Below are 20,921 nucleotides of genomic sequence, written 5' to 3'. Positions count from 1 at the left end.
TGTACGAGGCTTTAGTTTCCTGACTACATGCACTCCAGCTATAGCTACAGGGAAATTCTCACAGCAGGTTTCCTGATGATATCAACCGTGGACCATGCCTATGCAATGTTTGTTGAAATGGCACTTAGTGAATAGTCTCCATCAAAGGCTCATATCACATGGTGACCACAGGTGACCACAGATGACCACAAACGGCAAATAGGAACAGTGTTGTCACCTTCAAAAAGGCAGTACCTAAACAAGGACCTGTTTAGCAAGAAAAATAAAGATTTGAGACTATTTAGACTTTAGAAATGCAATTAACATGTTAATGCTTACATGGGATTTAAGTGACTGATTTATGACATTTTAAATAATATTTTATCTATTAAAGTTCCTGCAAAAGCATCATCTCCATGGTCTAATGCTAGTCCTGTTTTGGCTGGCCCAATGCAATGGCCATCCCTGATTTTTTATTAAGTAAGCCCTGGCCACAAGACAATTTACACTTAAATTCTTTGGATTAAAGGTATGCCCTGGAGACATGTTGAAGTCTTGCTGTCAATTATCTGAATATGTTTTATCGCTCTGACTTGTCAATTCTGGATACTTTGTGTGTGTAACTGGACAGTCAAGACTGTCTTATCCTTAGAGCACCTTTGTTACAGCATTCCTAACCCCTGCAATAAATATGCTCACACATCATAATTCAAGTACATTTTATTGTTCCGTTTAAAAAAAAAAAACAAAAAACAAGGAGGGTATAGCACCTAGATATAAGGCCCAGCCCATTCTCAAGGGTATTTCTTAAAACATTCCTGATCATTCTTGTTTTATGAATTGCCTGAGAGGTATTGAGAACAATGGATTTCAACCTGCTAATACTTGGTCTACTTCTAGCTCTGGTGACTCCAGGTGGGTTCCTCAGTCCTTCTACGTAAATTTTTGCACTTTTAACTCTCTGTAGATGTAGACAGTCATATATTTGTGTGAACAAGTCCTTAAAAAGTTGTTTCTAACTATGAGATTTTACTACTTGAATCCCTAAGCATTTTATCCCTATATACCCTCTTAAATCCCAGAATGTTTTTCACGTGTTCAAAATGTCTCAATACCGCACCTTATATCTTAAGATTTAGTCCCTCACACTTTATACATAGTTTTGTAGGGCTTTCATTTGGTAGCAGATTTGGATACATATATTTTTATGTTCCAGATTTAAATTAGAAAGAAATAATATTAAAAATACAATTTCCTAACACAACTTTCACATAATTCACACATTACCTACATAGTCAATCCAAAATATAACCAGCAGAGTCTGCTGACTTAAATCTAAGTGTGATTTGTATGTAATTAAGTGGAATACTAAAGCTTAAATTAAATGTTTGTGTTTTCATTTAGGAGAGCTATATTCCCTTTTTGATGCAACATTTTGGCTCATGCAGAAAAACGAAATCAGTTTTCCTAGATTCTTAGCAAAATATTAAGATAAGATTAGGCCAGGCTGGCGAGGATTAGAATAATTGCAACGTTTTAACAGGTTTGTAATCACTAAAATTCCGAAGGACATTGCATTCACTTATGGAGAAAAATGTTATCCAAATTTTATATATATATATATATATATATATATATATATATATATACACACACACACAGTATATACAATATATTTATATATATTTATATATATATATATATATATATATATATATATATATATATATATAATTGCTTCTTATTACATTTTTTTTACTTTATGGGTGGCTGGATCTGGACAGTGGAGACCTGATCTATCCCCTTCACTGAGCTTTGCATAACAGATCACTTCTAATGCCGTGTACACACGAGCGGACTTTATGGCAGACTTTGTCCGGTGGACTTTTCGACGGACTTTACGACGGACTTTCCGAATGGATGGACTTGCCTACACACGATCAACCAAAGTCCGACAGATTCGTACGTGATGACATACGACCGGACTAAAACAAGGAAGTTCGTAGCCAGTAGCCAATAGCCGCCCTAGCGTCGGTTTTTGTCCGTCGGACTAGCATACAGACGAGCGGACTTTTCGACCGGACTCAAGTTCGTTGAAAAGATTTGAAACATGTTTCACTTTTAGGTCCGTCGAACTTTTGGGGAAAAAAAGTCCGCTGGAGCCCACACACGACCGAATTGTCTGACGGACTCCAGTCCGCCGGACCAAGTATGCCGTAAAGTCCGGTCATGTGTACGCGGCATTATAGTAATCTCTTGCTGGTTGGATTAAGAACTACTGCTGCAGGAAGAAGTAGGACAAAACTTACCTACTGAAAGGACATGCCGGGATGACACATCTCTTTTGTAAAAACAATGATGAAGCATTCAATTTCCATATGCCGGCTAGAGAGAAATGCACCATTCTGTAGCAGGATCCAAAGCTTAGATCCGACTATTGTAGCTCCTGGAAATAATGTTAGACCCCAGTTGTCAATGACAGTTGGTGGTTCTTCAAAAAATTGAAGAAATTCAGCACTAGAGAAAAAAGCCCAAGTGGTAGCTGGCATAAAATAGGTCAATTATAAATCTCCAATCAAATACATATAAAATGGTGAGGCATTTTATATATAGTTGGTGGATCCTGCCCACATGCCAACTAAGACCTGCAGGAACCATTGAGTACCAGCTTTATATTAAAACGCCAAATAGCCACTACACCAGAAACCATTTTTTATATTAGTTTTGGATTCAAGTGGTTGAACAAACTCAACCGTGACATCACTTTCTTGGGAAGCACATTGAAAATCCATTAAAATTCATTACCCAGTGTTTGGGTATTGCCATATTATTGCATGTGATTCTCCCTAAAGGAACTGATTAATGATTCAAAGCAAATTGGAGCCGTAGCCTGCACCCTTAAATTATAAAACATGCCATGGATCAAAAGCAGAGTAGTAATATTAAAGGCTAACCTTGGACTTGATGCTGTTAATAATGGGTTTCTCTTGTTTTAGATGTTATCAAACAGATCTGATGGGGTTGATTTTATAAAGCAATCAAGGCTGCTCACATTGCAAAATTAATGTGCACCTAGCTTAGTAAATAAGAGTAAATTTTGTTCAGTTTAATCAGCCAATCACGTACTAGCATAAATCCACTTTTTTTATTTCCATTGCACATTGGGGTTGATTTACTAAAACTGGAGAGTGCAAAATTTGGTGCAGCTGTGCATGGTAGCTAGTCAGCTACTAACTTCAGCATATTCAATTATACTTAGACAAAAAGACCTGGAAGCTGATCTATGCAGTGCTGCACCAGATTTCTCACTCTCTAGTTTTAGTAAATCAACCCCATTGTTTACTATCATTCACTTTGCTAGGTAAACCACCTTTGCTCCTCATGTCATTTAGCCCCATTCCATTCGTTTTCAACAGTCAAATCTGCTTTTGGACCATTTAATATTTTTAACATTAGCAAATCTTTTTCCTTACATCCTTTGACTAATTTGGTTACAGCATTATGTTCGCTAAGTGAGCAGTCTCTACTTCTTTAGTAAATCAGTCCCACTGTGTTTAACTTCAATTACTGCAGTCCCTGGGATTCTTGTGATTATTATATGGTCAATAACGTACTAGACGATATAGACCTATACCTAAATACATTATGAAAATATATAAGATAGATAGATAGATAGATAGATAGATAGATAGATAGATAGATAGATAGATAGATAGATAGATAGATAGATAGATTATTTTACAAATTGGAACCAAAGCTAACTGTATCTTGTTTTTTTTTTGTTTTTTAGGTTATTCCGTGAAATGTTTTGAATGCTATAACATAACTGATCCTTCTTGTACTGGTCCAACCAAGGAATGCAGTTCGGGGATCTGTATGTCTGGATTAATTTCATTCAGTAGGTTCATGGTGCCTCGTTATAATTGCCAGATCACATTGACCACATGCCTTAACATTTTTCCAAATGTTTTATGCATCCAATATTATCTGCCCAGTTCATTTAAAGCATATCTAAAGCCAAAATATTTTTACTTTATTTTTTGACTATAGAATGCTGTCTAAATTCCGTAAAGGCAACTTTACTTTCACTAACTGTGAAGTGAAGGAAAAGTGAGTGGAAATCTGTCCAAAGTTAGGAGAAAGCTCCATTATTCCTGTCTTGGTAACTGTCAGATTTTGTAAATCGCACCACTTCGTGTCCTCTTGTCAGTGGTCAACAAGATGAACAAAGAGAGGGCTCAGACAGCAATACAAATCTATTCTAACCTTTCCCACTCAATCCAAAATGTAAAAATAAAGTTTTGGGTAGACATGCACTTTAAGTAGCTGCCTCATTTGGTGTCTTGGTCAAGAAGTTCCTTTAGGATGAAAGTGTGGGTGCCAATTGGTTAGGCCTTGAGTTCATTCCATCTCCACTTATTTGTACAATTTAAGAGCTATCTCCAAGCTCCTGTTTACCTCCAAATTCCTAGGATGCCTAGTCTACAACTATCGGAGACACCACCTAACTGTTAACAACCTTCTTAAGACCTTTCGACCTTTCGCTCTGGCTTTTGCCCATGACACTCCACAAAAACTGTCCTCCTAAGCTGCAAAACTTTGCTGAGCTTCATGCTTTTGGCTTCAGGTGACTTGGAGTGGAGATATAAGCCATCTCCATAGAGAAAAATTGATTTTTTTTCTGCCTGAGCTTCAAATTACAAAACACTCAGGTGTGAATGGGGCCTTAAACTCAATACTGACTTACTATTTGCTGAAACCAATGGCCACCACTTATACTCATACTCCTAGACTTTTCTGCTGCCTTTAACACAGTTGACCACCAACTGCTCCTCAAAATACTCTACTCTCTTGGCCTCCACAACTTTACTGTTTCCTGGTTCTCCTCCTACCTTCCAGCTTAACTCACCTTCACTATCACCTACAACTCTATCTCCTTCATTCCTCTTCTTCTTGTAATGGTCACTCAAGGACCTTTTATATTATCTACTCCTCCCTGGATCCGTTGGCAACCTCCCACAGCTTCTAATTCCATCTCTATGATGATGACACCCAAATCTAGATCTCGACTCCACAACTCACATGTCCTGGCCATGGTCCCAGTTGCACAGACCACAAAGATCTACTATGCAGAAAATTATTGGCTTAACCACACAAGTCCTTTTTTTAACCTCTATTTTTCCTTTTTATTACCTTTTCAAAATAAAATTTGCAGTAATATTGAGGTTAAATAAAAGATTTAGTACAGTAAAACACTTTTGGTATTAAAATTATACATTTTGTATACAGTTATACACATCAGTTCAAAAGGGGGCAGAGGGATTTGATCTCAAAAGAGGGACAGTCCCATGAAATGAGGTTGATTGGTGAGTTGGGAGCTGTGATTTGCAGATGAAGACATATACCCTAACTTCAAAAGTACATAAAGAAACTTTGCCAAAGGTCATTAGATAACAGGTTTTACAAGTACTTGTAAATTGTGTAATTTTGCTCCTTTGATAACACTGAGAGCAGACAAAAAGATATGAGCTGGCAGCTTTCAATGCAAAAAAAAAGTAATGGCCGGACAGGAGACATTCAAGGCTTTTATAAAGTTTGATAAAAGTATTTATCTAAGGATAATAATAAGGATCATAGGTCCATTTTATTTTAGAGGCACTACAGGCTCCGCATCCAAATTTTTATAAAAGCATCCTCATGATTCTTAATAATCGATGCATCTAATTCAGATATTCTCATATTTTTTCTTTTTAATATTTTCTTGCCAAATCTGTAGTTTATTTTGTCCACCAAAAGTTCTGGCGGCGGCCATTGCATATGTGCGCATCTGAAGCTGGCACCTATTTACTTCTGGGATTTTGTGCAACTGGCTACCCAGCATGCACTTCCCAGTCTCACTCCTGTGCAGTAATACTGTGATGATAAAAGATTAGGATGCCCAAAGACTCCTGGGAGCGATGACACCAATATCCTAATGCCCTGTACACACGGTCAGACATTGATCGGACTATCCGACAACAAAATCCATGGATTTTTTCCGACGGATGTTGGCTCAAACTTGTCTTGCATACACACGGTCACACAAAGTTGTCGGAAAATCTGATCGTTCTAAACGCGGTAACGTAAACCACGTACGTTGGGACTATAAACGGGGCAGTAGCCAATAGCTTTCGTCTCTTAATTTATTCTGAGCATGCGTGGCACTTTGTGCGTCGGATTTGTGTACACACGATCGGAATTTCCGACAACGGATTTTGTTTGTTCGGAAAATTTGATAGCAAGCTCTCAAACTTTGTGTGTCGGAAATTCCGATGGAAAATGTGTGATGGAGCCCACACACGGTCGGAATTTCCGACAACGGGTCCTATCACACATTTTCCGTCGGAAAATCCGACCGTGTGTACAGAGCATATGAGTTTCAGGATCTCATGAATATGTAATTTATCTAGCTGGCCGCAAACAGAATCGGTGCAAAAATGTAACTAAAAAATGTACTTTTATAGAAAAAAATCCAAATCTTACATATGTATCGATGGCCATTAGGATAAGCCTTACTTATAAAAAAAAAAGGTGAAGATCAACATTAAGTTTACACAATTTTAAATTGATATCTTGATATATATAAACTCTTTTTTTTCCAAATAATTATATATGACATAAGCATTCCAAGAGTTCAATGCATTTTCTAAAGCTAGAGCACCGCAGCAGGTAACCCCTTTCAGGTAGGCTTTCTGTCATTGAAACCTCAGACATACAGTAACTGTTCAGATGTAGGAGGAGAGAAGAGTTTGTTCTCCGAACCATTTTCTTTAACTTTGCAGCAATATGCCAGTATTTGAATGGCAATCCACGTGCAATCATTTTTTATGTACTGGGTATGTGTTTGCTACTTTACTTCTTAACTTCCCTTTTATTGCACTGTGCCTTTTCTAACATGATCCTGGAAATATTCCCAACGTACTCCTTCTTAGATAAAGCTTGGAATGCGGGGGTTCTGCGGCAAAAGCTAGCTGGTTAACCAGTGATCAATCTACAAGGACTCGTATGTCGTCTATTTGAAAGTCCAAAGATTTAATAAAATGATCATATGACATCAAGTTGGCATGCAATGCCTGATGAAGTGGTCTTGCGTGACTCCAAAATGTTACACCTAAACTTGATCTAAAGTGATCACTAAATAAATCTTGTCCTTTCAAATGGATCCATGTTACATTGATGACATACATGTTCAAAGTGTTTTAGAACACATGATACCATCAGCCTGTCTCCATTACACCAGCCAATTGCCATTAAAGTAAAATGACTCTAGACAAGTTATTGAATCCACTTTCCTTCAGCCACTTCCTGTCTATATGCATGCTCTCCAGCGTCTGCATGTCATTGGTTAGGGTAGGCTTTTTGATGGCGACAATGGTGGGAAGATGTCTACATACTGAACATCTGCATGACCCCTTATAGTATCAGGAGTTGAAAGTGTGGCAAATTTTGGAGCATTTGGGAGACAGAAGAACGTTGTCACCCCAAAGCAGGAAGTTGCTGAAAAAGGACCATCATGACATGCTCACCAGGTATTACTTTTTTGGGGGGAAAATCTGTTTTTATTGATTTTAAAATAGAAATACACAAAAAATAGTACAATTGTTACCCACGCAGGGGCAGGCCCCAAAGGCCCATGCTACAAAAACAAAAAGAAAACAAATACACTAACAAACTAGAACCCCAAGATGGAGGGGTGGGGGTTGGTGGTCATTTAGCGTGCAAAGCTCAAGCAATTTGCAAAGGAACTTGAAAGAGAAAATGGGACTATTTTAACTGATGTAGCACCCTGGAGTTTAGGCAGGGAGCTCCTCGCAAATTTACTTGCCTGGAGTAGGCCACCTGTTAGAGATCCATTCATTTCTTCATAAGTTTGGCCTTGTTGCACTTTTCTCTTCTACCACTAGGTGGCCGGGTACTTGGTGGTATTAGGTATGAAAAGGGCAACTCAAGGTCAGGTTATGGGTATATGGGGTATCTCAGCCAATGGGCAGGGGTTTTCTTGAATTCCTTGGCCTGTTGAGAGAACCTATATATTCAGGTAGATTCATGTAATCTATGTTCTGTGCCACCTGGACAGCTGTCTGAGTGGAGGTGTGTTGTGTTGCTCGTGACGGAGATTGGGCCTATCCCGGGGGCATCTGGCCTCTAGGCTGTCTGAGACCTATCCAGAAGCAAGAGAGCAGCACAGGGTTGGGATTGCGGCTTGCAGTCCAACCAGAAGTGACAGTTCTGCCAGCCGGAGAACCTGTCAGTGGTTGGAGGTAGAGGGGAAGCTGTCACCACAAAGGGAGCATTCACCTTATTACCAGGGACCACAGTGAGTAACTGGAGCAAGTACCAGAGTCACATTCTCACCGAACGGGCACGGTGGAGAACGGGCACGGTGGAGAATCAGGAAACTTCAGATGGTGATCAAGTCAGGGACCCAACTAGCAGAGATGATGCTTGCAGAGCAGCCTTGTGTGTCAAGTCATGGACTTGACACACAAGGCAGGCCAACGGGGTGAAGATTGAGAAGTATCAGGAGTGCCAAGCTAGGGACCCAGCAGAGAAGCAGGGGTGATGCTTGAAGAAGATACCACCGTAAAGATTGGAGAAGCTTACGGGATTCAGTGGCAGTGAATCAGTGAGTCTAGTGAGAGACCAGGAGCTCAGTGGGCTGAAGAACTACAAAGAGAAATTGTAGTGAAGGTGAAAGAACTGTTACGTTTTGTGTTAGGAACTGTTAAAGACTGTTGCCATAGGAGACAGCATTCCTACACATGCAGATGTGGTGTCTTGCTGGGGGCCTTTCCCTGCACGGCTGTCCTCCTATTGAAGTCTGAGTCTATTAATTGAACTTGCAACTACTCAAGGGTGTCCTGGCCCTAACCCTCTTTTCCCCATAAAAATTTGTAAGAGAAATAAACATCTCTTTTGCATCCAAGAAGTGTCTGGAGCCAAATAACTTCCACCTTGCACCCACTATGCCTCACAACCCACCACATAATGAAGGATGTCAGCTATCTCTGGTTCTAGAAGTTCTCATTAGACTGAAGGAGACCGGAGCCTTTATACCTCTAAGTCCTTTCATCCGCTGCTGTTACAGCGGTGGAAGTATCGTCCAACCACCAAGACCAAAATTTCCAAAACTTATGAGGACCCCCCCTATTGGCACAAGTGGCTTGATTAAGAGGCAGGTTAAAGTTTACCAAACACGTCCAGAAGGGCATTGTGGGAGGGGAGGCCACCTTCCAGCACATTGCTTAACAGGCATAAAATAACAGGAGGCTTACAAAAGTTCTCTTAGCCACTGTAGTAGTTAAAGGTTCCACCAGAATACCAGGTATTACTTTAATTAATTCTTAGAAACGAATAAATGAGACATAAAGACATAAATACACACACACCCACATAAGTTGAACTAGATGGACTGGTGTTTTTACTCAGCCTTACAACTATGAAACTATGAATGAATTCAGAAGATCGAAAAAGACATTTGAAATTACATGGACATGTTAAAGATTATATGAGATTTTAGTGAATGAGTTCACATCTACCTTAAGATCCTCCCACGAACCCCTTTGAGTATAAAAACGACCATCCCTAGCTCCTGTTGATAGCAATGACAGTTCATACATTTGCACTGCAATGAGAAGACGGTAATTTGTCGGTAAACTAATACATGCTGTTCCAGTCTAGTCCTACGTTTTCCTTACACAGCATTGGGGGTGCAAAGGCCTTTATTTTCACATGTTTATGAATCTGTATGAATCAAGATATAAAGCTGACCTGTCATGGCTAATTAATAGTGCAGCATGAGCAATAGCTACATTTTATTGCAGAGATATCATTTTTCCCAAGAAACTCCCAAATTTTTGCTGTATATGAAAAACCAAGGCATAAACTGTTACACTAAACTGCCCATGACTATTGAAACCTACTGGAAAGTCTAGAATGCAAATTTGACTAATGCCGCGTACACACGAGCGGATTTTCTGTCAGAAAAATCTTGGATGGTTTTTCCGACGGAATTCCGCTCAAGCTTGGCTTGCATACACACGGTCACACAAAAGTTCGCTGAACTTTCGACCGTCAAGAACGCGGTGACGTACAACAGTCCGGCGAGCCGAGAAAATTAAGTTCAATGCTTCCTAGCATGCGTCAAATTGTTTCCGAGCATGCGTAGGAAATTTGCGCGTCGGAATTGCTACAGACGATCGCATTTTCGGATAGGAACTTTTTCCGACCGAAAAATTGAGAACATGCTCTCAATCTTTTGCTGACTGGAATTCGGACAGTGGTAACGCACAGCCAGAGTAACACAGGTTGCTATTTCACAAAGCTCTCTTTGTATGCTATTGGCACATTAGACCAGAATATTATTAGAAAAACGACAACCTCTTGTGTCTCTAATTGCTATATACATAAGCGGAAATTTTAATAAAGGTTCCTGTTTGAGGTACCCTGCCATCACCCTGCTTCCTTTCCTTTTACTGTCCAATCACAGGCAGGGGGGAGGGACAAGACCTTTCATGTTTAATTTAACTACAGCAGAGGAAAATCTGGTCTACTGCACTGCCAGATAGGACTATGCTTCATTGCAGAGCTTTGTAATTCTTTGGACTGGATGGACAAAAATACAAATCCTTAGTCAGATAGAATAATCCCCATGTATGTATTATATGTGTATTTAACTGTTTGCTTATAGTTCAGCTTTAGCTTTCTAATATCTAGCAAAAAACTGAAATCTTTAACTCTCTCCTTTTTTAATTAGGCTGAGTTATTTAATAATGTCATCTTATACTTATGAATAGCTAAAAATCTTTGTATTTGCTAACGCAGATGAGTACACCCTGTTTGGCAGAGCCTGTGCACCGAACATATCTTCTTGTAGCATATCTGGGACCATGACCTCACCAAATGGAAATGTGCAGTTATCTACATCTTGCTGTAACGCCGACAACTGTACTCCAGGAGCTCTGAATTGTACGTAAGTTCCACTTTGCAGAATCTGCCCACGGCCTTTCTGAAATAAAAAAAATGGGTTGTGCTAAGATTTGGGCCAAACCATTGGGAAGCTGTCACATGTTGGTAGGGCGCTATTCCCCATCAGCTGCGGCTTGGGAGTTCCCCGCCTTGCAGCCGCATGGAGCAAAGAGGCTGGTGACACCATTGACCTAATATGGCTGCATGGCCACTTTTGGCCAATGATATTGGCCAAATATAGTCATATTTAGATAAGAACATCCCCACCCTTTAGTTATGTGGGCGGTTAACTCCCTGGCTACAGCTGATTGGGTCGGGGACCTGCTATCATGTGACAACTTCCCACAGGTTCTGGTCATATCAGGTCAACTCGTACCTTAGATCATCACTGATCTACTTTAAAGTCAGTATTTCTAACTACAAGGAATATTCTTCTGATATCTAATACTTCCTCTTTAGAAAGCAGCCACAGCCCTTAGTAGAAAAGCTATCCCCTGCCAGCATGCTATAGAGAGGGTCTCTCGCTCTCTGTGTGAATACAGTAGTCTTCTTCTTTAGAAAGCAGCCTCAGTCCTAAGTAGAAAGGTCTATCCCCTGCCAGCATGCTGTAGAGAGGGTCTCTTGCTCTTTATGTGAATTCAGTAGTCCTCTTCTTTAGAAAACAATCACAGCCCTGAGTAGAAAAGTTTATCCCCTGCCAGCATGCTGTAGAGAGGGCCTCTCACTCTCTGTGTGGATACAGTAGTCTTCTTCTTTAGAAAGCAGCCTCAGTCCTAAGTAGAAAAGTCTATCCCCTGCCAGCATGCTGTAGGGAGGGTCTCTCGCTCTCTGTTTGGATACAGAAGTCTTCTTCTTTAGAAAGTAGCCTCAGTCCCGAGTAGAAAAGTCTATCCCCTGCCAGCATGCTGTAGAGAGGGTTTTTTGCTCTCTGTGTGGATACAATGGGCTGTCTAGAGAGGTCTGGCACGGCCCCAGCCATCATGCTGGCAGAGCACAGGCTTTTCTACTCAAGTTGTGGTTGATTTTGAAACAAAACAAACTGTTATGCCGCGTACACACGGTCGGAATTTCCGACAACAAATGTTCGATGTGAGTCTGTTGTTGGAAATTCCGACCATGTGTAGGCTCCATCGGACATTTGTTGTCGGAATTTCCGACAACAAAAATTTGAGAGCTGGTGTGTACACAATTCCGATGTACAAAATTCCACGCATGCTCAGAATCAAGCAGAAGAGCCACACTGGCTACAGTATTGAACTTAATTTTTCTCGGCTGGTCGTAAGTGTTGTACGTCACCGCGTGCTTGACGTTCGGAATTTCCGACAACATTTGTGTGACCGTGTGTATGCAAGACAAGTTTGAGCCAACATCCGTCGGAAATAAATCCAGGATTTTGTTTTCGGAATGTCTGATCGTGTGTACGCGGCATTAGACTTTGCTCACCATTTTTTTTTTTGGTATTAAGCTAAATGAAACTGATAGTTTAGCTCACCTTTAAAGAGTACAAAGTAAGGTGTTTAAAAAATTAACTTCTTCAAAAAAGTTTTTAAATTTACAGTGGGGACGGAAAGTATTCAAACCCCCTTAAATTTTTCACTCTTTGTTATATTGCAGCCATTTGCTAAAATCATTTAAGTTCATTTTTTTTCCTCATTAATGTACACACAGCACCCCATATTGACAGAAAAACACAGAATTGTTGACATTTTTGCAGATTTATTAAAAAAGAAAAACTGAAATATCACATGGTCCTAAGTATTCAGACCCTTTGCTCAGTATTTAGTAGAAGCACCCTTTTGATCTAATACAGCCATGAGTCTTTTTGGGAAAGATGCAACAAGTTTTTCACACCTGGATTTGGGGATCCTTTGCCATTCCTCCTTGCAGATCCTCTCCAGTTCTGTCAGGTTGGATGGTAAACGTTGGTGGACAGCCATTTTTAGGTCTCTCCAGAGATGCTCAATTGGGTTTATAAGTCAGGGCTCTGGCTGGGCCATTCAAGAACAGTCACGGAGTTGTTGTGAAGCCACTCCTTTGTTATTTTAGCTGTGTGCTTAGGGTCATTGTCTTGTTGGAAGGTAAACCTTCGGCCCAGTCTGAGGTCCTTAGCACTCTGGAGAAGGTTTTCGTCCAGGATATCCCTGTACTTGGCCGCATTCATCTTTGCCTTGATTGCAACCAGTCGTCCTGTCCCTGCAGCTAAAAACACCCCCACAGCATGATGCTGCCACCACCATGCTTCACTGTTGGGACTGTATTGGACAGGTGATGAGCAGTGCCTGGTTTTCTCCACACATAACCGCTTAGAATTAAGGCTAAAAAGTTCCATCTTGGTCTCATCAGACCAGAGAATCTTATTTCTCACCATCTTGGAGTCCTTCAGGTGTTTTTTTTTTTAGCAAACTCCATGCGGGCTTTCATGTGTCTTGCACTGAGGAGAGGCTTCCGTCGGGCCACTCTTCCATAAAGCCCCAACTGGTGGAGGGCTGCAGTGATGGTTGACTTTTTACAACTTTCTCCCATCTCCCGACTGCATCTCTGGAGCTCAGCCTCAGTGATCTTTGGGTTCTTCTTTACCTCTCTTACCAAGGCTCTTCTCCCCCGATAGCTCAGTTTGGCCAGACGGCCAGCTCTAGGAAGGGTTCTGGTCGTCCCAAACGTCTTCCATTTAAGGATTATGGAGGCCACTGTGCTCTTAGGAACCTTAAGTGCAGCAGAAATGTATTTGTAACCTTGGCCAGATCTGTGCCTTGCCACAATTCTGTCTCTGAGCTCTTCAGGCAGTTCCTTTGACCTCATGATTCTCATTTGCTCTGACATGCACTGTGAGCTGTAAGGTATTATATAGACAGGTGTGTGGCTTTCCTAATTAAGTCCAATCAGTATAACCAAACACAGCTGGACTCAAATGAAGGTGTAGAACCATCTCAAGGATGATCAGAAGAAATGGACAGCACCTGAGTTAAATATATGAGTGTCACAGCAAAGGGTCCGAATACTTAGGACCATGTGATATTTTAGTTTTTCTTTTTTAATAAATCTGCAAAAATGTCAACAATTCTGTGTTTTTCTGTCAATATGGGGTGCTGTGTGTACATTAATGAGGAAAAAAAATGAACTTTAATGATTTTAGCAAATGGCTGCAATATAACAAAGAGTGAAAAATTTAAGGGGGTTTGAATACTTTCCTTCCCCACTGTATATTTGTTATTTATTTTTTACATTTGCACAGTATACAAATGTATTAAACATTGTACCAAATAAATGTCTTATAATTCCTTAAAAACTATATAAAAAATGAAGATAGGCAAATGGGGGAGATTTACTAAAACTGGTACACACAAAATCTGGTGCAGCTGTGCACAGTAACCAATCAGCTTCTAACTTCAGCTTGATCAATTAAGCTTTTCACAATAAAACCTGGAAGCTGATTGGTTACGATGCACAGCTGCATCAGATTTTGTGTGCCCCAGTTTTAGTAAATCTCCCCCAAAGTGTACATTTAATAAACCAATGTATTATTTATTTCATATTAACAATATTTCATTGTTGCCTGACTGAACATATTTATGAGGGTGGCATGCATTGAAGACACAATCAGTATAGCAGTGGCTCTCAACCACCCTCCCTTCTCCCAAACCTCCAGCCAGCTTCTGATCCACTCACTTCCATAGTGCCGCTTAATCTCCCATATTGACCTGTAGTGCCCCTCAACCTTCCACAGTGCCTTCCAGCTTCCATTGTGCCACCCAACCTCTCATATTGGCCTGTAGTGCCCTTCAACCTTCCACAGTACCTACCAGCTTCAATAGTGCCACCCGACCTCTCACGTTGGCCTGTGGTGCCCCTCAACCTTCCACAATGTCTTCTAGCTTCCATTGTGCCACCCAACCTCTCACATTGGCCTGTAGTGCCCCTTCCACATTGCCTTCCAGCTTCCTATATTGGCCTGCAGTGCCCCTCAACCCTCCACAGTGCCTTCCAGCTTCCATAGTGCCACCCAACCTCTCATATTGGCCTGTAGTGCCCCTCAACTTTTGATAGTGCCCTTGGCCCCGCTGAGAGCCCTCATCCTCCAAAGTGCCACCTAACCTCCCACAATGCCCCCCAGCCCCCTGCAGTTCCACCTAGCTTGCTGTAGAGTTTCCTGCCCCCCATAGTACCCCTAACAGTGTCCCACAATGCCCCCCCCCCAGTTCCTTCAATGCACTCCAGTCTCCCACAGTGCCCCTGGAGAGACTTCCAGCCCCATCCGAAGACATTATCCCTACAGTTGCCCCAGCTCCCTACAGAAGCCTCATCCCCTACACAGGGAAGCCAAGTCTATAGCAGATTCCCCTGACCCATCCTAGAACCCCCATCTTCACACATTGACACCCAGCCCCACCCAGAGTCATCCAGAATGTCAATACATATTCTGTGTTTTACTGTGTGAGTATAGATCTTTTTAACTACTGTTGGGGCATGGTAGATTTTAGCCGAAATTGCAGGCCCTGGTCACAATAAGGTTGAGAATCTCTGCAGTAGAGGATATTTTCTCCACACCCTGTTCATTGTTATCTTTTTTAGTGCCAACACGAAAATCTGTAAAAAATGGAGTCTTCTGTCAGACTTGTACTTCCACTACAGATGAATCCTGTAAGCTTGAGTGCAAGGGCGAGGAAAAATACTGCGCCAATGTGGAACTTACAACATGTGAGTTAATCAGATGAATGAGCAAATAGCAGGACTTAAAGCTGAACACCGAGAAGATAAATGACACAAAATAAAATTAGATCTGTAATCATTAATACATTTTTATGTGTATCTTTAAATGCAAATAGCGTGACTTTGACTTATTATCAGCCTCTTGCAGTCACTGTACAGCAGAGCTTAGACTGGGGAAGGCAGAAACAGCACAAGGAGCCAATAAGTTGTGCTGCACAGCTAGGAGCATTCTGACAGAAGTGGAGAGCAGAGTGACAGAGGGATGAGCTCTTCATGACACTATCTTTTTTTTTCACTGTCCAATCACAGGGTGGGTAAGGGACAAGATCTGTAAGTGAAAATGAACAGCAGAGAAAAATCAGATCTCCTGCCCTACCAGACAGAACTCAGTGGCCATGCAAGACTCAATGGACAGAACTGCTACTCATTTGGCAGGTTAAGCAACCACTTTATATTTATTTAATCTGTGCATTTAGTTATTTGCTTGAAGTGCGTTCTTAAGAAAAAGTAATAATACTTTAGGAAAGTGAAGCTAATATTGGCCTTCATAGAGTTTAGGGATCACTATTATAGTATATGTGTACTGTATATGATTTTACGTAAAATTGAATGTCCTTGACATGAACCTCACCTAATCTAAAATTTTAGAAAATACCAGAACTACTGAAGTATGGGTAACTTTATTTGGTGCTCAGTATGGGTCTGGGACATGGTTCAGTTGGAGTCCAGTAGTGGTCTGGGATGCTTTTTGCTTGGAGTCCAGTAAGGGTCTGGGACACAGCTCACTTGGAGTCCAGTAAGGGTCTGGGACACAGCTCACTTGGAGTCCAGTAAGGGTCTGGGACACAGCTCACTTGGGTTCCAATAGGGGTCTGGGACATGGTTCAGTTGGAGTCCAGTAGGGGTCTGGGACATGGTTCAGTTGGAGTCCAGTAGTGGTCTGGGATGCTTATCACTTGGAATCCAGTAGGGGTCTGGGACATGGTTTACCTGAAGTTCAGTAGGGGTCTGGGACACGGTTCACTTGGAGTCCAGTAGCAGTCTCAGACACAGTTCACTTGGAATCCAGTAGGGGTCTGGCATACGTTTTACTTGGAGTCCAATACAGGCCTGGGACCAGGTGTATTTGGTGTTCAGTACAGGCCTGGGACATGGTGTATTCGGTGTCCAGTACAGGCCTGGGACATGGTGTATTTGGTGTCCAGTACTCCTGGGACATGGTATATTTGGTGTCCAGTACAGGCCTGGGACATAGTTCACTTGTAGTCCAATATGGGTCTGGGACTCGGTTCAGTTGGAGTCTAGCACAGGTCTCGAACATGGTTAACTTGGAGTCTGGAAGTAGTCTGGGACACAGTTCACTTGGAGTCCAGTAAGGATCTGGAACAGAGTTCACTTGGTTGAAACATGGGAGGATGGGATGGGCCTGAGCTCAGGGAACGTGTACCCCAGGGAATTCTGGCTCTTTCGGAAGAGTCGGTTGGAAGAGCTGCCTACCGTCCCGACCCCCTTTTCCTCTGTTATGGTATGTCACAGCTTGCTGCGGTTTTCTTGACCTTGCCAGCAGTTAAAGTTGCTGTAATGGGCTATGCCCTTGATGGAAAATCGGAAGTAGGCTGTCTGTCCAGCACTTATGGTAAGGACAGGCCCCACTTCCCTCTTTTAGCTGAGTGCTCACAGTACGACTGTGACTGGCACTGGTTAAATATGTTTACATGTTATGTGTTGGAATTTAATAAAGCTGTGGCCTTGTCCTTTCCAACCTAATGGTTGTAAGCAGGGCCGGACTTTCCATTGGGCTTGACGGGGCTCAAGCCCATGGGACCCGGCCAATAGGGGGCCCCGTGGGCCCCGCTGGCCCCACCCGTTCCGAAAGCCGCCGAGTGCGGCCAAAAGCCACCAAGAGCGGCCGAAAGATGCCGAGAGTGTCCGAAAGCCGGCTCTGTATCTCGGCAGCGCCATTTTAAAAAATTGAAAGACTGCAATGACAAGGCAGCAATGACACTGGAGCAAGGCTACACTGACACTGACCAGGCTGCAGATGGACATTGATAAGGCTGCATTGATGGGCATTTAAATGTAAGTTTTTTTCCTTAAAGCTTGGGGTGTGTGTTATACGCCAGCGCGCGTTATACGCCAATAAATACAGTAATTATCATTTTATCCATTTTTATTGCTTTTATTAATCATGGACCCAGGACGAATACCAGTACAGTATCCCCCACTTGTACGCTTATATATTATCTACTTTTGTGAGTAGCCATTTGGCTGTTTTGTCTTGTCCAATTAAACAGAATTTCTTTAACCACTTCCCAACCGGCGTACGCCAATGTACGTCGGCAGAATGGCACGGCTGGGCAAATGGGCGTACCTGTAAGTCCCATTTGAATCCCCTGCTGTGCCATTGTGTGCGCTGGCCTGGAGCTCCGTGAGTTGGATCCCCACGGGGATAACCGCGATCGCCTCACGGAGAGGACGAATGGGGAGATGCTGATGTAAACAGCATCTCCCCGTTCTGCCTAGTAACAGTGTCACTGATCTTTGCTCCCTGTCATCGGGAGCAGAGATCAGTGACGTGTCACACACAGCCCATCCCCCCTACAGTTAGAACACATCCCTAGTACTGACTTAACCCCCCTCCGCCCCCTAGTGGTTAACCCCTTCACTGCCAGTGTCATTTACACAGGAATCAGTGCATTTTTATAGCACTGACTGCTGTATAAATGACAATGGTCCCAAAAATGTGTCAAAAATGTCCGATGTGTCCGCCATAATGTCACAGTCACAATAAAAATCGCTGATCGCCGCCATTACTAGTAAAAAAAAAATTATTAATAAAAAGGCCATAAACTATCCCCTATTTTGTAAACGCTATAACTTTTGCGCAAACCAATCAATAATCGCTTATTGTGATTTTGTTTTACCAAAAATATGTAGAAGAATACGTATCGGCCTAAACTGAGGGAAAAAAATGGTTTTTTTTATTATTTTTTGGGGATATTTATTATAGCAAAAAGTACAAAATAATGCGTTTTTTTTCAAAATTGTTGCCATTTTTTTGTTTATAGCGCAAAAAATAAAAAACGCAGAGGTGTTCAAATACCACTAAAAGAAAGCTCTATTTGTGGGGAAAAAAGGACGTCAATTTTGTTTGTGAGCCACTTCGCACGCCCGCGCAATTGTCAGTTAAAGCGACGCAGTGCCGAATCGCAAAAAGTGCTCTGGTCAGGAAGGGGGTAAATTCTTCCGGGGCTGAAGTGGTTAATACTGCACTGAGTCTGGCGCACCTTGTCCTTTTCTATTTCTGTTTTATAGAGCTGTGCTTATGTATAGAAGGGTAGGGCCCGAAAGTGACTCAAGCCCAGGGGCCCCCACCACCCTAAGTCCTACCCTGGTTGTAAGTGTCTTGTTTAATGGGGTAAAGGGCAAGGGTGGTGGGGGATTTAATCCCATTGTGTTACGTTAATTGGGACCTAGGCCCATTGCGCCTCAGCAGCCATGAGTCTCCTGTGGGTAATCGCAGTCTGCCCCATTTACAAGTGCAAATGGGGCCCTATACCTTTCCCTTAACATGGAGCTATATGCCATGCTCTTCTACTAGGATACAGTACAACATTCTGATGGCTTTTCTTTTGCTCAGTAGTTGCTTTCACTAATCTGTCCACTGCTTGTCTTGGTCTGAAATAAGCTTCCAGTGACACCTGTGCAGCTATGCAAGCCCCAGATAATATATATACCCTATGCAGCGATGTTTATATGTTGGGTTATGTTAATTATAATGTATTTTTTACTGTTTTGTGTTGCAGTGGGACCCAGCGTTGGCCCGAGACTGCACGGCTGTGCTACTGATTCCATCTGTTATTTTCAAAACCAGACTTTTGACATTGATGGCACCGTCTACCATTTGGGAATTACATGTGGCAGCCCCCCTAGTCTTCACCTCCAGCAGTGCTTCATGTTTATTATCTTGGCTCTTGCAGCTTCCTTAAAGTACAATTAAAGTGGGGTTCCACCCAAATTTTGAACTTTATTTCTATGCATTCTCTTCCTTGCCTAGATGCTGACATGCTGTGTAAAAAAATTTAAATCGCCGTAATTACCTTTTTTTTTCTAATCTTCTTAGCACTTCCTGGTTTTCCTCCCATGGGAGTAGACGTGTTTCTAGCCTCTCCCAGACCTCCCACAGTCCCCTGGGAGCTAGTCTCAGGCTTCCCAGCATGCATTGTGCAACAGTGTCATCACAACATCTCGGTGAATGCTGGGAGCACAGCATTCACCGCATCCAGGAAATACATGCTTGTGGGCTTCAAATGCCCACAATGAAGATGGAAACCGCCTTCAGTGAATTTTATAAGTTATTCTTTACAACGAAATCGGACACAGGCGGACTTATTACACAGAACATGTGAGTAGATAATCATGAGAAGAAAAGTTTGTTAATGATCTCCAAAAAAAAAACCAATAGATAGGTGGACCCGCGCTTTAAATCCTCATATAAAATCAACTTTTTTTATTTACATTTATTTATTTTCTTAAATAATGTCAATATTAAAGTGATTGTAAAGCTTCGTTTTTTGTTTTTTTTAAATAACAAACATGTGTAGCGCTTGTAGATTTTATCTACCGCTGATAGGTAAATTTAGTGGGTCGTTTGTTATAGGAAGTTAGATTTGCCTCTGTTCCAGCTTGGCTAACGTTGCATGCAGTTCCACATTGTGCCGGTGGGTGTCGTTGTCACTGTCGGCAGGTGTTGGAAAAGCAACATGTTAAAGCGAATGAGTGCTCCTCTTTCCCGGAGACAACTCGGTGGAGGTGGTCCTCCGAGTTGCATTTTGGGAGAGGGTATTTATGGGACAGACGCCATGTTTTAGGATTCGTTTTCACCCACCTGCTGGCCCTCCTGACCGACAGGTATGCACTAGGAATACCACCTCATGGTCCTCTGTTCCGGAGGCCCGCGTCGCTGCGGCGTGTGGGTGGGCCCAGAAGCCTGTCTGCAGCCTACCACAGCAGCAGAGGAATGGTCCTAAGCTGTCTTTCCTGAGTAAAGAAGCTGGACAACCGAGAAGATCCCGGGGAGGACCCGTCATGGAAGGATCATGCAGAGTGCTGGTCTGGAGAGGGGCCTGGTGACTCGGTTGGAGGACGCATTCCGAAGTGATCTTACTGCATAGTACTGCCGGTTGGCTTAAAGGTCCAAGTCCTGTATTGGACTTTCACCACAAACC

The 20,921-nt window shown here is 42.1% G+C and overlaps 1 protein-coding gene across 3 annotated transcripts; it reads left to right on the top strand.

The window, feature by feature from the left end:
- Positions 1-750: 750 nt before the first annotated feature.
- On the top strand, positions 751-20,261 carry LOC141117594 (uncharacterized). Of its 3 annotated transcripts, XR_012237181.1 has the most exons (6): positions 751-894; positions 3,770-3,877; positions 10,843-10,986; positions 15,556-15,681; positions 16,003-16,128; positions 19,500-19,723. XR_012237181.1 is itself a non-coding variant. In XM_073610520.1 (5 exons), exons 1-5 carry the CDS (start codon positions 843-845, stop codon positions 19,691-19,693), a joined length of 600 nt encoding a protein of 199 aa, XP_073466621.1. In that variant the 5' UTR covers positions 752-842; the 3' UTR covers positions 19,694-20,261. The 3 variants fall into 3 exon arrangements, 2 of the variants coding, with proteins under 2 accessions (XP_073466621.1, XP_073466620.1); XM_073610520.1 differs by lacking the exon at positions 16,003-16,128 and having other exon boundaries at positions 752-894; positions 3,770-3,853; positions 19,500-20,261; XM_073610519.1 differs by lacking the exon at positions 16,003-16,128 and having other exon boundaries at positions 752-894; positions 19,500-20,261.
- The last annotated feature ends 660 nt before the right edge of the window (positions 20,262-20,921 follow it).

The sequence above is a fragment of the Aquarana catesbeiana genome, linkage group LG13 (assembly GCF_042186555.1).
Source record: "Aquarana catesbeiana isolate 2022-GZ linkage group LG13, ASM4218655v1, whole genome shotgun sequence".
Lineage (NCBI taxonomy): Eukaryota > Metazoa > Chordata > Amphibia > Anura > Ranidae > Aquarana > Aquarana catesbeiana.
Note: the sequence above shows the minus strand (reverse complement) of the source record. Positions and strands in the feature narration are given on the sequence as shown.

What these genes read in the sequence shown, in the direction of transcription:
- LOC141117594 (XM_073610519.1), top strand. Translation starts at nt 843, where the DNA reads ATGGATTTCAACCTGCTAATACTTGGTCTACTTCTAGCTCTGGTGACT. An exon ending in TCTAGCTCTGGTGACTCCAG is followed by an intron (nt 895 to 3,769) that starts GTGGGTTCCTCA and finishes TTTGTTTTTTAG; the next exon opens with GTTATTCCGTGAAATGTTTT. An exon ending in TACTCCAGGAGCTCTGAATT is followed by an intron (nt 10,987 to 15,555) that starts GTACGTAAGTTC and finishes TATCTTTTTTAG; the next exon opens with TGCCAACACGAAAATCTGTA.